The sequence below is a fragment of the Pelophylax lessonae genome (genome assembly GCF_965119305.1).
Source record: "Pelophylax lessonae genome assembly, chromosome: 8".
Classification (NCBI taxonomy): domain Eukaryota; kingdom Metazoa; phylum Chordata; class Amphibia; order Anura; family Ranidae; genus Pelophylax; species Pelophylax lessonae.
Genome location: NC_138775.1, coordinates 161103071 through 161119653, shown reverse-complemented (window position 1 = coordinate 161119653; position 16583 = coordinate 161103071). Strand labels below are relative to the sequence as shown.

The window sequence follows — 16583 nt, the reverse complement described above, 5'->3', positions numbered from 1 at the left end:
GGCCCCCTCATATACTCAGGGTCAGCCCAGCTGAGACAGTGGAGTTCGGGAAGAAGCTGGAGATGGAGTCTTAGGCTGCTGGTGGCCCTTGAGAGTGGGGGGGGGTGACCTTGGGCCTGGGCTAGGGTGCGGAAGGGACCTTCTTCACAACCCACAGAGTAGTCCTGACTAGAGGCACAGGAGCAGAGTGGAGGTCGACAGGGGAACACTGTCAGGCAAATCTCCAGGGAGGAAGACAGCCAGATGGGCTGATGAATGTTACAGTGAAAAAGACTGAGAGGCATGCCTGAGAGGACTGAGGAGAGCAGACTTTGGATGGATGCAGAGTCAGTCTGGGAGAACTGTGGAGTCTTAGCCAGGTGGGCTGGTAAAAGGGGCAGCTGCAGCTAGGTGATCTGGCAGTGTCTAAAGAGGTGGCACTAGGATCAGTAGCCACAGGAGGAGGGCAGCTTGGCAATAGGACTTTTTGCTACACTACCAAAGGGGCCCACGGTGCCTGCTTGCAATGGGCATTTGCTATTGGTCTGGTTGCTCAGTCAGGCCATCTGCAGAGTGCCAGCTGGTCCTTGGATTTGTAGTTCTACAAGCAAGATTTGTACTGGAGGTAGAGAAGTGTATATATGGACTGTATATAGTTGTGTCCCTGAAAAGTTCTACTACTTTGATCAAGTGCGCATCCCATAATACCCTAAACTTTATCCAAGTTCAATACCCCTAATAAAATACCAAAAAACAAAGCTGCAAGGACTGTTTCTTCACTCAAGAGTTCTGTGGAAAGTTATGTGTGCCTGGCTGTGCAGGGTGGGAGATACCGTCATTTATCGGTGTATAACACACACTTTTTTCCTCCTAAAAAAGGAGGAAAAAGCAGCAGTGCGTGTTATACGGCGATATGAAAAAAAAAAGTTCAGGAAGTTCAGGTAGAAGGCGGCGGGCGGGGCCGAGGAGAAGGAAGATCGCGCTGTCTTCGGAAGTCCCGCCTCCTATGCCGACGTCTATCATAGGCGCCGGGACTTCCAAGGACAGCGCGTGCATCCTTCCTTCTCCTCGGCCCCGCCCGCCCCCTTCTACATCTCGGCGCTGCTTCCTGAACTTTTTAAAAAGTGATCCAGATAGAATCAATGGCACTGGTGAGGCTGCAATTACTGGCACTGCGCTGGCGAGGCTGCAATTACTGGCACTGCGCTGGCGAGGCTGCAACTAAGGGCACTGCGCTGGCGAGGCTGCAACTATGGGCACTGCGCTGGCGAGGCTGCAATGATTGACACTGCGCTGGCGAGGCTGCAACGATGGACACTGAGCTGGTGAGGCTGCAATGAGGGACACTACGCTGGCAAGGCTGCAATGATTTTCACTGTCACATCATTATTATTATCTTACACATATATATCCAAACACATATATTTTTTCTGATAAATATGTTAATATTTTTAATTTCACATCATATATTTCCATTTATATTTACATTTTAATATTTCTACTTTCTCATTTTTATTTTTCATTTCATTTTCACTCTTATCTATTCAGGATATTTACATGGCACATATACATAAAGATAATATTATATTATACATATATGTGCACATATATATAACAAAAGTCTTCTTTACATTCCATATTTTTGCTTCCCTTAGTCCACATATTGTACCATTGAGAAACCACACACTAACGAAGGATACATGAATATTTGTGATTCTATGTGGCTCTATTTGTATTCAAATTGTGTATATGGTTTCTTACACTGAATCGGCATGTGTATATTCAACTCTTCTGCGCTAACTTTGTTGTTTTTATAAATTACATTCATCTGTAGACCTATTTGAATGTATCGTTTTTAACCATTGTTTTCACACATTTGTTAAGTTGCTTCATGTGTGACATGTCCAGGTGTTGGATCGCGGAAAAATCGGATGTTCCATGTGGTTGATTAATTAATGACACACAGTTGCGAGGAGTCGCAACAATCAATTTCCTGGTTCATTTATCCTTAAATATTGACCGATTTCCGCTATCCCACACCGTGGTAATGAGTAAGCGGCCGTTCGTGCCGTGAAACGCGTCTACCTTGGACATATTCTGTTCCTCACACTGTCTGTTTGTCCTGGATGATTTTGAAGAATAAAGACACCCTTTTTGATTTCATCTACCTGTGTGTGGCTCCACAATTTCACATGTATGTTTCCGGACGGCGGATCTAGCCAGCACCAGATTGGACATACACCTGAGCGGCATTCCCTTCCCCTTCCCCCTTCACATTAAGGCTGCAATGATGGCCACTGCACTGGCGAGGCTGCAATGATGGACACTACGCTGGCAAGGCTGCATTAGTGGGCACTGCGCTGATGAGGAGGCTGCATTTATGGGCACTGCGCTGATGAGGAGGCTGCATTCATGGGCACTGCGCTGATGAGGAGGCTGCATTCAAGGGCACTGCGCTGATGAGGAGGCTGCATTCATGGGCACTGCGCTGATGAGGAGGCTGCATTTGTGGACACTGGTGAAACTGCATTTGATAAAAAAAAATTTTCTGAATTCAAAGCTGTTTATTTGAAATTTCAGCTTTTTTTCTGAAATTCGCATGACAGGAGATTGTGACCGTGGTCCGAATTGCAGAAGGGTCCTGTGTGTCTTTTGGTCCATTTCAGGTGAGAATTCAGATAAAAATTTGGATCTGATTCACACCTGAAACGGTGAACAGACACACGCCGGACCCCGTGCTGTGAGCCGCAGCTAGTGTGAACACAGCCTAAAACTATGAACTCTAGCATGACAGATTTTTTTTTTATTGAAGCTAGGAACTTCACTCAAAAAATGTGTGAATATTTACTTCAAATATTCAATTAGAGGAAAAACAAATTCCTGTTTACTTTACATACCCAACTATGTGCAGATGCTTTTCACACAATGTATATTTATTGACATAAATTATAAAATGGTCAGTTCATCCAAAGTGATGTTTAACCACTTGACCTCCCAAAGATTTACCCTCCTTTCTGACCAGGCCATTTTTTGTGATATGGCACTGCGTTACAACTGTGCTGGCGTGAGACGCTGTACCCCAGGGGTGTCAAACTTAATTTAATCGCGGGCCGCATCAGCATCATGGTTGTCCTCAAAGGGCCAGTTTTATCTGTAGGATTAGATGTCCAGAGCACCCCACGGCCCCTTACACGAGATGTCAAGAACCCCACCACCATCAGAAGTCAAGAGTCACCCACCCTTCCTTACATCACAATGCACCCCCTTACCTTGTCCTGCTGTCAGAAAGAAGATGCGGGTGGATCTGGGAAAAAGTGCAGGATCTGGAGGAGAACCAGAGGAGGGCTGGAGTCAGCTTCCAGAGTCTGCTGGATGCTGAGACCAGGGGAGGCAGAGGCAAGGTGGTGTTGCGGCTGCACAGAGAGGTGCAGGACCTGTAGGTGGAGTTCTGCCCTCCTCTCTGCTGTGAATCACTGAGAAAGGGAGGGGGTGGCCAAAGACGAGCCTTTCAGCAGCTGCGCAGGATCTGGCAAATGAGTTCTGTCCTCTCTGCTGCCGACTACAGAGACAAGGTGGGGCAGAGACAAGGGGGGTGCCGCAGCTGCAGGAGAGGTGCGAGGGCCACATAAAATGACATGGGGGGCCGCATTCGGCCTGCGGGCCTTGTGTTTGACATCTGTGCTGTACCCTAATAAGCTTCATGTCCTTTTTTCCCCACAAATAGAGCTTTCTTTTGGTGGTATTTGATCACCTCTGTGGTTTTTATTTTTAGCGCTATAAACAAAAAAAGAGCGTCAATTTTGAAAAACAACAATATTTTTTACTTTCTGCTATAAAACACATCCAATAAACAAATTGAAAAAAATCTAATTTCTTCATCAGTTTAGGCCAATATGTATTCTGCTACATATTTTTGGTAAAAAAAAATCCCAATAAGCATATATTGATTGGTTTGCGCAAAAGTTATAGCGTTTACAAACTATGGGATATTTATATTTATTTATTTATTTAATTTTTATTTATTTGCTAGTAATGGTGGCGATCAGCGAGTTATAGCGGGACTGCGATATTGCAGCAGACAAATCGGACACTAACTGACACTTTTAACATTTTTGGGAACCAGTGACACTAATACAGTGATCAGTACTAATGACACTGGCTGGGAAGGCGTTAACATCAGGGACGATCAGAGGGTTAAATGTGTACCTAGCTAGTGTCTTACCAAACTGTGGGAGGTGCTTTGATTAGGGAAAGGCAAAGATCTGTGTCCCTGCTTTGCAGGAACACAGGATCAATGCCTTCCCTACTGACAGAACGGCAATCTGCCTTGTTTACATAGGTAGACTGCCGTTCTGCCTGTGTAACGAAGAATCAGCGGGTGCCGGCGGATATTGAGTCCGCGGTACCCGGTGATCAGCTCCCACTATATAAAATCACCTGTGTGCCCCCAACTCGGAAGTGCTGGATCATGTACAAGGTACATGATCCAGCGCAGTAGAGTCGCAGAAGGCATATGCAGTACATATCTGTAATGTTTTATCTCTCAAAGGATCTTGCAAATAGAGAAATGTTGATCTGCCAGGAATGCATTTAGCTCTTATTATATCTCCTGCTGTGGGTCAACAAGTTGTTCTGTGTCCCAAGATTAGAACTGGGAAGACTTTCGAAGATAACACAGGAAGTGTGCACAGAGCATGGAATATCTCTGAGTTTCTGACATAATTGAGTTCATTGTTAGGGTTTACACTTTAAATACAAGATAAAAAAGAAGGCGCAGCGATCTAAGTGTATCTATTTAATAGTTAAAAGTATACAAATTAATAAAAGATTGCACTCACTGGATGTTGGAGAAATCAGGCAGATCATGCTCCTTCTTGAAAGGCCAGTAGCTTCAACATGGGTCCAGGGGAATGGGTGAAGCATTTCCTAAAAGAACCATTGTGCCAGACACTAATACTAGATCAGGGGATGCTGTACTGAACAGTCGGAAGACGTCAGAGCACAGTCCGAAACATGTTGCCCTCTGTGACGTCACTGCGCTCCAACGTCTTCCGGCCCCAGTCTTCAGTGTCGGCTTGCGTTTCAGCCGAGTAGACTCCCAGGTGACAGCCTCCCTCGGCTTCCAGTGTCACTGGATTGAGATTAAAAGCTGATGCTGTCCGCAACTCACTCAATACAGACCTTCAGCTCCTTCTCCCACTACTGTACCTGTCAACACCTGCCTACAAACGGAGCCATTCAGTACAGCATCCAATGATACTAGTATTAGTGTCTGGCACAATGATTATTTTAGGAAATGCTTCACCCATTCCCCTGGACCCATGTTAAATCTACTGGCCCTTCAAGAAGGAGCATGATCTGCCTGATATTTCCAATATCCTGTGAGTGCATTCTTTTAATATTTGTATACTTTTAACTATTAAATAGATACACTTTTTTATCTTGTATTTACAGTTCATAGAGGTTTCCAATACCCTCATCTAAGAAGTGCTGCTGCAGCAGGGGCTGACTGGCAACTTTCGGCCCAGAGGGCAAGTACAAACCAGAATAAAAAACCAAAGCAGTGCTGCGCCAGATCATAATATGTGCAATCAATAATCAAATAAAGAATAAAAAGAAGAATGTTCTCTTCTTTTTATTCTTTATTTGATTATCGATTGCACATATTATGATCTGGCGCAGCACTGCTTTGGTTTTTAATACTTTTATTGTGGAGGGAGAATAATATTAGTGTTAGCAGCCGGACACTGTTGTTAATTATAAATTTGAGATATTTTTTCATGATATTTATACATTGTAGCATGGTTTATTATAATTTTTTGCACTAATTTCTGCACTGATAGATTTTCACTTTATTAAAAGTACAAACCAGAGGCCCATGGTGCAGCAACTTAGCCCCCCCTCCCACTCTCCCTCTTCCCTGTCTCCTCCTGACCCCCATTTCAGGCTGAAGCTTGACTCCAGGAACTCTCCACTCACTGGCTGAATCCGGGTTCCCGACTTGGCCAGCATGAAGCAGTTGGGGGAGCTGGGGGGAGCTCGGTCAGGGCTGCCTGGGGGAGGAGAGTCTCTAGTGGGGCATGGAACTAGCCTCTGCTCAGACACAGTTTATAACATCCATGCTGGGGGATTGGCCTGCGGTCTGTCCTTGTCTTCACTCTCTGCATTCAGTAGGTCAGCAGTGGGGACTTTTTACTGTTCTTCACCAGGAATCCTTTAGGTGTGTCTGGGACAGAATCGGTGCAGCCTTTTTAAAGGGCATCAGAGTGGCCCAGGGGCAATTGCCCCCCTAGCCCAGTCCTCCCCTGTGCTGCAGCCAGAGATACAGTGAACATTTTTTAATTAAACTCTCTCAGTTACTGACATTTTGGCAAATATATTGACTTTCTGTTTGCACTTAAAGGTTTTTCTTTTACATACATTTTAACATGAATAATCTGCCATACATTTTGTAAGGTTGGATATCCTTATCCATCTTTGGGTGTGTCCTATAAGGAATCAAAGGAAGAGATCTCTTAGGTTAGGTAATAGATCTCTTAGATTAGGTAATGTAAAGCCCCGTACACACGTAGCGATTGTCGGCCTTAAATATTCGGCCAATGTCCGATCGGCCGATTGTCGGCTTGTTAGTATGATGCTTCCGACAACTGACTGCGACTTTTCGGCCGAACAGAATCTGGTGTGCAGGCTTTAAAATTTTTGTTGGCCAACACCAGAACGGCCGATTGTTCCTCAGTCAGTACAGAATTCGGCCGACAAACAGCAGATGAGCAAGACTGGGCATGCTCAGAGAAGAAAAAACACACGGAAAGTTAACCATCACATGACATCACTTCTGCAGTCGTCTGTTGTTGGCCGACAAAATTCGTGTGCAGTCTTTAGCACTTTTCAACCGACAGGACAGCACCGGACAAAAGACAGCCGATCGTTCGGCCGACAATCGCTACGTGTGTACGGGGCTTAACTGTCAGAATGTTTATACTGCTCTGATAAACAGTGTCTATTTATGCAAATAAGCAAGGATTTATAAGTAACGAGATTCTCAACTTATTTCCATAAATCAACAAAAATTTTAGATAGTTTTTAGTGGCACTAACCTGAAGATAAGAGGAATACAATTTTGTGCAAAAATATATATATTTATTAAATAAAATCAGTGCAGAAAAATGTCAAAATATAACTGGTGATAAACACAAATTGTGGAACAAAATTCAATAATATGTATCGCACAGGTAATGCGAAAAATGCAATCAAAGGATATTATTACGAAATATCAAGGTTACCAAAACCCATAACTTCTAGAATGTGATTAATAGCTTTCCAAGAGCTTACAAAGGATGGAAACAAAATCTAACAGATTTGACACGTGACTTCTCTCTCAGCCAACAGATGTTCACAACTCAATGTTTAAAGAAAATGCATGGACAAAAATTGTTACACCATGCACCAAGACTTGCTAGAAGTCCAAATAGTTTTTGGTAAAATAAACTTCTATGGAGTTAATCTATTTTTAACATCATAACTGCCCCATTTACTATGGCTAAAATCAGCCTAAAGTTCCCAAGATAAACAAAATTAGACCAATCATTCTGCAGCTAGAATGATCTAAATCCAAATCTTGATGCTATAAGTATAAGTGTAAAAATGGTTCAGCCAGATGTATATGGCAAATGAATTACCTGTAGTAAAAATAGAAATGTATACTTTACCAAAGACCATAGATTTGTCTTGTTGTCTGAGATGTCACGTTTGACTAGCCTCAGCTTCAAATGTTTCCCATCAGTGTCAGAATCTCCTAGAGCATCTTACTCCCTTCATGCTCTGTCCAGTTCTCCTCCTTTTTTTTAACTTACATGAAACTTTTATCCTATGGGAAAGTAGGCGTGGATTTTGTTTTCCATGTGAAAAATACCTAAAAAAGGGGCTTATTCACTAAATGGCTATAACTCTGACATATCAATAGGGAGCACTGTTGGCCTGTATAAAGGTTTGGGAGATTGAATTTAATTCAATTATTTTCTCAAAGATAACTTTCTGACCTAAGCCTTAGAAAGAAACTTAAATCTCATGGGGTTATACCTTCATGTCACTAATGTCACTATCCTGTCAAGAATAGTGTCTAGTGTGTAGGATTTATATAACTTAGATAAGATTGTAAAACAACTTATATAAACATTCCTTTATAAGTGAAGCAATTTAAGTGGAATTAGTACTTAGCTCTTTACACACATAATATAATTAATACCAATAATAATAATGTTTCCTCAAGCATATTTTTTAAATGAGCCCTGAAAAAAATATTCTGATCTTTTGTTCATTGTTAAAACTCAGACAGACAAGAATAACATCACCCTCATTAGAACCCAACTTGGCACCAGCATGGCTAGACCTTATCTTGGTGTAATGTCAGGACCCCTATTCATTTATTGTTTAAGAAAGTCTTTGCTGAGACTTTAAAATTGTCTGTAAGAAATCTTACCCAAGGACAATGAATTTACATTCACCTCATGACAAAATGGCTGCTAGGCTGCCCATTTCCCAATATAACAATATGTATAAAATAATATGTATGGACCTATATGATTCCTTTTTAGCCCCAATAGTCCTGACATAACTCTAGAGCAGGCATGTCAAATTCAATTTCATTGTGGGCCGCATCAGTATTATGGTGGCCCTCAGAGGACCGGTTTTATCTGTAACCCACCACCATCAGAAATCAAGAGACCCCCGCCCTCCCTTACATCACAGTGCATCCACCTTACCACAAGCTTCCGCTGGGAATACGCTGGAGGTGGAGCTGGGAAGCAGAAACTGCAGGGTCTGGAGGTGGACCAGAGGAGGACAGGAGTCAGCTGCTGGAGTCTGCTAAATGCTGAGACCAGTAATTGCGGAGACGAAGGGGTGCTGCAGCTGCACATAGGGGTGCAGAACCTCTAGGAGGATTTCTGTCCTCTTCTCTGCTGCCAACTGTTGAGATGGGGGGGTGGGGGTGGAAGAGACGAGCCTCTCTGCGGCTGCATGGGGAAGCACAGGATCTGTCAGAGGAGTTCTGTCCTCTCTGCTGCCGTCTGCTGAGACAAGGTGGGGGCAGAGATAAGGGAGGTGCAGCAGCTGCAGGAGAGGTGTAAGGGCCACATGAAATGCTCTGGAGGGCCGGATTTGGCCTGCTGGTCTTGTGTTTGACACATGTGCTCTAGAGTCTACTAAATATTGAAAACACCTTGTAATATCAGACTTCCATAAAAACCATGCACTTGCTCATATTTTTGTCTTATGTAATGTGTATATCTTATATAATATGTACATCAAAAGTGACATTGTCAGTCAATAATGTTTTTTATGATCTTATTACAGAGCCGTGCACAGTGGGGCAAAGGGAACTGTACCATAATAATATTGAATTAAAGAATTTGATAACTGGAAAACATTTTTTTGAACATGGCAAAATAATTGAGTTTTTGTGCTTACCTGGATACCAGCTAGAGACATCTCCCTCAACTTTAACAACCAAATGTGACAGGGGAAAATTAATCTACCCTAGGTGTGCAAAGAAAGGTTCTGGTAAGTCTTAGCTTTACAAGGCCGACCTCCTAATACTAGTGCTTATCTAGTTATTAATGTTTGTATGCATATTCATGTCATTGGATGTAGGAAATAATAGAGGACTGTAAAACACTCTCTTTCTAAAAAGTGTATAGCAAACTGATTGACACTCTAAAGGTTCAGGCAATAGTGGTAAGTAGACTCAGAGATACACTATATTGTCAAAAGTATTGGGACACTTGTCTTTACATGCACATGAACTTTAATGGTATCCCAGTCTTAGTCCATAGGGTTCAATATTGAGTTGGCCCACCCTTTGCAGCTATAACCGCTTCAATTCTTATGAAAAGGCTGGTTTACAAGTGTGTCTATGGAAATGTTTGACCATTGTTCCAGAACCTCATTTGTGAGGTCAGGCACTGATGTTGGACGAGAAGGCCTGGCTCGCAGTCTTTACTCTAAATTATCCCAAAGGAGTTCTATTGGGTTGAGGTCAGGACTATGTGCAGGACAGTCAAGTTCCTCCACCCAAAACTCGCTCATCTATGTCTTTATGGACCATGCTTTGTGCACTGGTGTGCAATCATGTTGGAACAGGAAGAAGCAATCCCCAAACTGTTCCCACAAAGTTGGGAGCATGAAATTGTCCAAAATGTCTTGGTATGCTGATGCCTTAAGAGTTCCCTTCACTGGAACTAAGGGGCCGAGCTCAACCCCTAAAAAACAACCTCACACCATAATCCCCCCTCCACCAAATGATTTGGACCAGTGCACAAAGCAAGGTCCAAAAAGACATAGACAAATGAGTATGGGGTGGAGGAACTTGACTAGCCTGCAGAGAGTTCTGACCTCAACCTGATAGAACACTTTTGGGATGAATTTGAGTGGAGACTGCGAGCCAGGCCTTCTTGTTTAACATCAGTGCCTGACCTCACAAATGCGCTTCTGGAAGAATGGTCAAACATTTCCATAAACACACTGCTGACCATCTGCTGCTGAAATGGCTCATCTGGCCTTGCATCCAGGTATCTACTTAAACTAGGTATCTACCTAAATCAGGTGGTATACACCTCCTCACTGCCTATCAAATACCCTCTAAAAAGTACTGTGAATGGTAAGAGAGAGCCTGAGATCAGTAAAGCAATTCTGCATTTCTCGAATGAAGAACGGGTGCATAGCTCCTGGTGTTAATAGTTTCCTAGGCAATGCTCTTCCACCAGAACCAAGCCTGCTAGCTGTACTGATCAGCTCCTCAAGCACTCTTCTTCTAGTTCTTGCAGTTCTTCACATGGACATCTGTCAATGTGCCTCTTTAAGCCTGTTAGCGTTTTCAGCGAGGAAACTGACAGGCTTAGAAAGGCATGCTAAAACTGGAGGCATCGAGGCTCGAATAAGGACAGCCAAGGGGCACTATATATATATATATATATATATATATATATATATATACAGTATTTATAGTGCTTCGCTTAAATGAGGACACCCCCAACAGATCTGTCAGAAAACCTTTACTTTTCTTTCAGAATCAACATTTTCTATGGGACACTATACTACAAAATACTCCTACGAATGCGATAGACGTGGGTCATCGATTGCAATCAAGATTTGTTAATTTGCACACACAAAAAAATATTTTTCCTAACAAATTCATTCATTACCATGTTGTAAATGAATACACCCCAATAAAGGTCTTAGGAGCATGCTACATTTTAGACAACAAATCCTAATTGTATAAGGGGGGAAGGGGAATATGAAGGATAAAATGGGGGATAAAAAGGGGATATTGCAGGGGATCGGCATGTTGGTAGAATATATATAATGTGGTATGAATTATATATAAAATAAAAGTACATGACATAGCATCAATGTAAAATAGTTTATAGAAAAGCCGATGCCCTATATAGGTATTAATGAGGTAAAACGGGAAAGGGGGGGACCAAAGCGAGACTTTAAATGAGGGGTGCGGAGTCGGTGGTCACAATAAAGAATGCAATTTTATAAAGATAAAGGTTTTAATGTATGTCATGAGGAAATAGCATATATGGCATAAATACATTGATACAGGTGACATCAACAATACATGTGTGAAATGGCACAATCCCAATGTAATAAAAGGCATCGTAAATGCCAAATCATAACTCAAGAAATACACAATGAGAAAAATAGATCATTGATAAAAACATTAAAACAGGTAACATGTTAATATTGGTAAGGAGTGCATCCATGTTAGACTCAACGCGTTTCGTGGATACATTCCACTCGTCAGGAGCCAAGTGCACCCCAAATCATAATTTCAAGGGAAGGTCATTTCATACAAGATGTTGTAGATGGGTGCTCCCAAGGGGTCAGAGAAGTCTGTTCCGGGAGCTGTAGGAGCCCAGACTGGGGACAAAGGCACACCACACAGGCATTCTACGATGTCATGAAGGTGACAAAAGTGTTTGGGAGATGATATCAAGATGTTGATCTCCAAGGATATCTATGGGTAAGGATGTTCGATTAATATAAAGAAAATTTTTCACTGTGACTACAGTGACAGGTAGGGAGTAATAAAGTTGATATAAAGGGTAAATCTAGAGGTAAGTATAAATACCTAGATGAATTAAATTCAATTAATCGAGGGAGATAAGCTGGATCATCTGAGAAAATTCAGGAATGCTGAAAAAGGAGAAAACTAATTGGTAAAAATATATAAAAATATGAGAGAGTGTATATATGTATGCTGGAGAATATACGTAAAAGGCCACACCCAGCAATGATATTGAGTGAATAATGGTGACTGAAGAAAGTGAGGTGCGAATTGTGAAAGCAAAAGTGAAAGGGTGAATAAAGGTGAAAAATGAGGGGGGGGGAAAAAGGGGGGGAGGTGCCTCAGTGCTAGGTAACAATCAAAAGAAATAGGAAAGCCATGGGAGTGAAAATTAAGGAATAGGGTGCAAAAGTGTCCAAACCACCAAGGGCAGTGATAGAGAATGTGAAAGGGTAAAGGTGCTCAGAGCAGCATCAGGGGGCAAATGAGGTGACAACGGGGAATGCCAGGAGGAATACCTAACGTCCGCAGCGATGGGGCTCCTAGCGTCACGTCCGCGCTCAAAAGTGGAGGAGGCGCTGTCATGTCCAGGATCAAAGCGCCGTCCCGGATCCAGATAAACGCCACCTCCCTATGTATGAGCGTGAGAGTGGGATCACATGGCGGCGCGAGGACGCTATCAATAGACGTCACACGCACAGCATGGATGACGTGGCGCCGAGGCGCGACAGGGAGCCACCCATACCCCCGCGCCCAATCAAAGGATGGGCGGAAGGGGGGAGAAGGGAGGCCGCCGAAGCGCCTCGCAGCTCCCGGAAGTAAACGACAGACCATGGGATATATACAACCTAGTGATAGCAATCTATAGAATACGAATAAGTTACTATCCATGACAAAAGGGACATACTCGAAATAAATATGTATAAATAGATATTGCCAAGATAGTAGCAAGCCCAAAACAAAGGGGGGAAGGGGGCCTGCATATGGACCAACCGTGAACCAACCGCACACCTCCATCCCTATGCATATTCAAAAAATATATAACAAAACACAGGACAGACAAAGACAAAACAGACAGAGAGACAAAGACAGTTGGGACTTTAAATGAGGCGGTGCCTGCCCAGGGCTAGCCGCCTCCATCCCTGTTCATTGTATAAGGGGGGAAGGGGAATATGAAGGATAAAATGGGGGATAAAAAGGGGATATTGCAGGGGATCGGCATGTTGGTAGAATATATATAATGTGGTATGAATTATATATAAAATAAAAGTACATGACATAGCATCAATGTAAAATAGTTTATAGAAAAGCCGATGCCCTATATAGGTATTAATGAGGTAAAACGGGAAAGGGGGGGACCAAAGCGAGACTTTAAATGAGGGGTGCGGAGTCGGTGGTCACAATAAAGAATGCAATTTTATAAAGATAAAGGTTTTAATGTATGTCATGAGGAAATAGCATATATGGCATAAATACATTGATACAGGTGACATCAACAATACATGTGTGAAATGGCACAATCCCAATGTAATAAAAGGCATCGTAAATGCCAAATCATAACTCAAGAAATACACAATGAGAAAAATAGATCATTGATAAAAACATTAAAACAGGTAACATGTTAATATTGGTAAGGAGTGCATCCATGTTAGACTCAACGCGTTTCGTGGATACATTCCACTCGTCAGGAGCCAAGTGCACCCCAAATCATAATTTCAAGGGAAGGTCATTTCATACAAGATGTTGTAGATGGGTGCTCCCAAGGGGTCAGAGAAGTCTGTTCCGGGAGCTGTAGGAGCCCAGACTGGGGACAAAGGCACACCACACAGGCATTCTACGATGTCATGAAGGTGACAAAAGTGTTTGGGAGATGATATCAAGATGTTGATCTCCAAGGATATCTATGGGTAAGGATGTTCGATTAATATAAAGAAAATTTTTCACTGTGACTACAGTGACAGGTAGGGAGTAATAAAGTTGATATAAAGGGTAAATCTAGAGGTAAGTATAAATACCTAGATGAATTAAATTCAATTAATCGAGGGAGATAAGCTGGATCATCTGAGAAAATTCAGGAATGCTGAAAAAGGAGAAAACTAATTGGTAAAAATATATAAAAATATGAGAGAGTGTATATATGTATGCTGGAGAATATACGTAAAAGGCCACACCCAGCAATGATATTGAGTGAATAATGGTGACTGAAGAAAGTGAGGTGCGAATTGTGAAAGCAAAAGTGAAAGGGTGAATAAAGGTGAAAAATGAGGGGGGGGGAAAAAGGGGGGGAGGTGCCTCAGTGCTAGGTAACAATCAAAAGAAATAGGAAAGCCATGGGAGTGAAAATTAAGGAATAGGGTGCAAAAGTGTCCAAACCACCAAGGGCAGTGATAGAGAATGTGAAAGGGTAAAGGTGCTCAGAGCAGCATCAGGGGGCAAATGAGGTGACAACGGGGAATGCCAGGAGGAATACCTAACGTCCGCAGCGATGGGGCTCCTAGCGTCACGTCCGCGCTCAAAAGTGGAGGAGGCGCTGTCATGTCCAGGATCAAAGCGCCGTCCCGGATCCAGATAAACGCCACCTCCCTATGTATGAGCGTGAGAGTGGGATCACATGGCGGCGCGAGGACGCTATCAATAGACGTCACACGCACAGCATGGATGACGTGGCGCCGAGGCGCGACAGGGAGCCACCCATACCCCCGCGCCCAATCAAAGGATGGGCGGAAGGGGGGAGAAGGGAGGCCGCCGAAGCGCCTCGCAGCTCCCGGAAGTAAACGACAGACCATGGGATATATACAACCTAGTGATAGCAATCTATAGAATACGAATAAGTTACTATCCATGACAAAAGGGACATACTCGATCCCCTTATACAATGAACAGGGATGGAGGCGGCTAGCCCTGGGCAGGCACCGCCTCATTTAAAGTCCCAACTGTCTTTGTCTCTCTGTCTGTTTTGTCTTTGTCTGTCCTGTGTTTTGTTATATATTTTTTGAACAAATCCTAATTAACAAGAATTCAACTACAGGTGAGTATAATTATTCATTAAACAGGTGTCCAGCAGACAGTTGATTTTAAAAGGACGTTACTTAACAAAGAAAACCCCTTACCATTTCATGCTGTCAGCAATGGCACCACATAGAAAAGAAATGTCACAAGGCCTGAGAAAATAAAAAAAAACACCTTTCCTAACACCTTTCTTGTGTAAAGAAAATCATTTCTTTACACAAGAAAGGTGAAGGCTACAAGAAGAGCAGCAAAGCTTTACTTATCAGTCAAAATACTGTAGCAAAGTGATATAAAAATTTAACAATGATGGAACTGCAACCATCTCACAGAGACAGCCAGGCCTTCCACGGAAGTTAACACCTCAACAGGAGCGTCTTCTGATGAGAAGGGTTGAAGAAAATCACCATGCAAGTTCACTGCAGTTATCTAAAGAAGTAGAAAGTCAAACTAAGGTGATTGTTTCCCATGACACAATAAATCGTACACTGCAGAGGAATGGCATGCATGGGTGTCTCTCCTAAACATCCATGCACAAAAAAGCCCGTCTAGAATTTGCCAGGGCCCATGCTGAAAAAGAAGACTACTGGGCTCTGTTCTCTGGAGTAATGAGACTAAGATAAATGTTTTTGGAACTGATGGCTTCAAAACTGTATGGCGTTGCAAAGGTGGAGAGTACAAAGAAAAATGCATGGTGCCTACAGTGAAACATGGTGGTGGTAGTGTCATTCTGTGGGGCTGCAAGAATGCTGCTGGTGTCCGGGAGCTGCATTTCATTGATGATATCATGAATTCACAGATGTACTGCTCTATATTGAAAGAGAAGATGCTACCATCACTCTGTGCCCTTGGTCGTCGTGCACTTTTCCAGAATGACAATGATCCAAAACACACATCTAAGACCACTGTTGCATTTCTGAAAAAGAACAGGGTGAAAGTGATTCAATGTCCAAGTATGTCTCATGAACCCAATCGAACACCTATGGGGAATTCTGAAGAGACAAGTTGAGCGTCACTCTCCACCCAGCATCCAGGCTCTAGAAGAGGTCGTTCTTGAAGAATGGAAAAAGATAGATGTTGCAATATGTCACCAACTTGTTCATTCCATGCCTAGAAGACTTGGTGTTGTCCTTACAAATCATGGCGTCATACAAAATGCTACATGGATTAGTCTTTGTTAAGGTACAAACCATTCATAATCCTGATGAATAGAAAAGCCAGATTAGACTTTGCCAATAAACATCTACAAAAGCCAGACCAGTCCTGGAAAAGCATTTATTGTATGGATTAAACTAAGTTTAATCTATACTGGTCTGTGTATAAAAATGGTTACAGTTCATTTCATAATATTTGTACTTAGTAGCTACTGTATGTACAACCCTCTGAATTAAAGCTGAAAGTCTGCACTTGAAATTAATTTTTACATTGCTTCATTTTAATTTTATTCTGGTGGCATACAGAGCCAAAAGTAAGAAAAGTGTGTCCAAACATAGGTGGACTTAACTGTGTGTGTGTGTATATATAT

At 42.6% G+C, this 16583-nt stretch overlaps 1 protein-coding gene across 1 annotated transcript in view; it reads left to right on the top strand.

Moving 5' to 3' along the window:
- LOC309562075 (coagulation factor XIII B chain-like) overlaps positions 1 to 16583 on the top strand; it is a 106382-nt gene that overhangs the window by 64667 nt on the left and 25132 nt on the right. The window contains exon 7 of the mRNA XM_082266192.1: positions 9334 to 9540. Coding sequence (XP_082122318.1) covers positions 9334 to 9540 — 207 coding nt within the window. The remainder of the gene's footprint in view (positions 1 to 9333; positions 9541 to 16583) is intronic.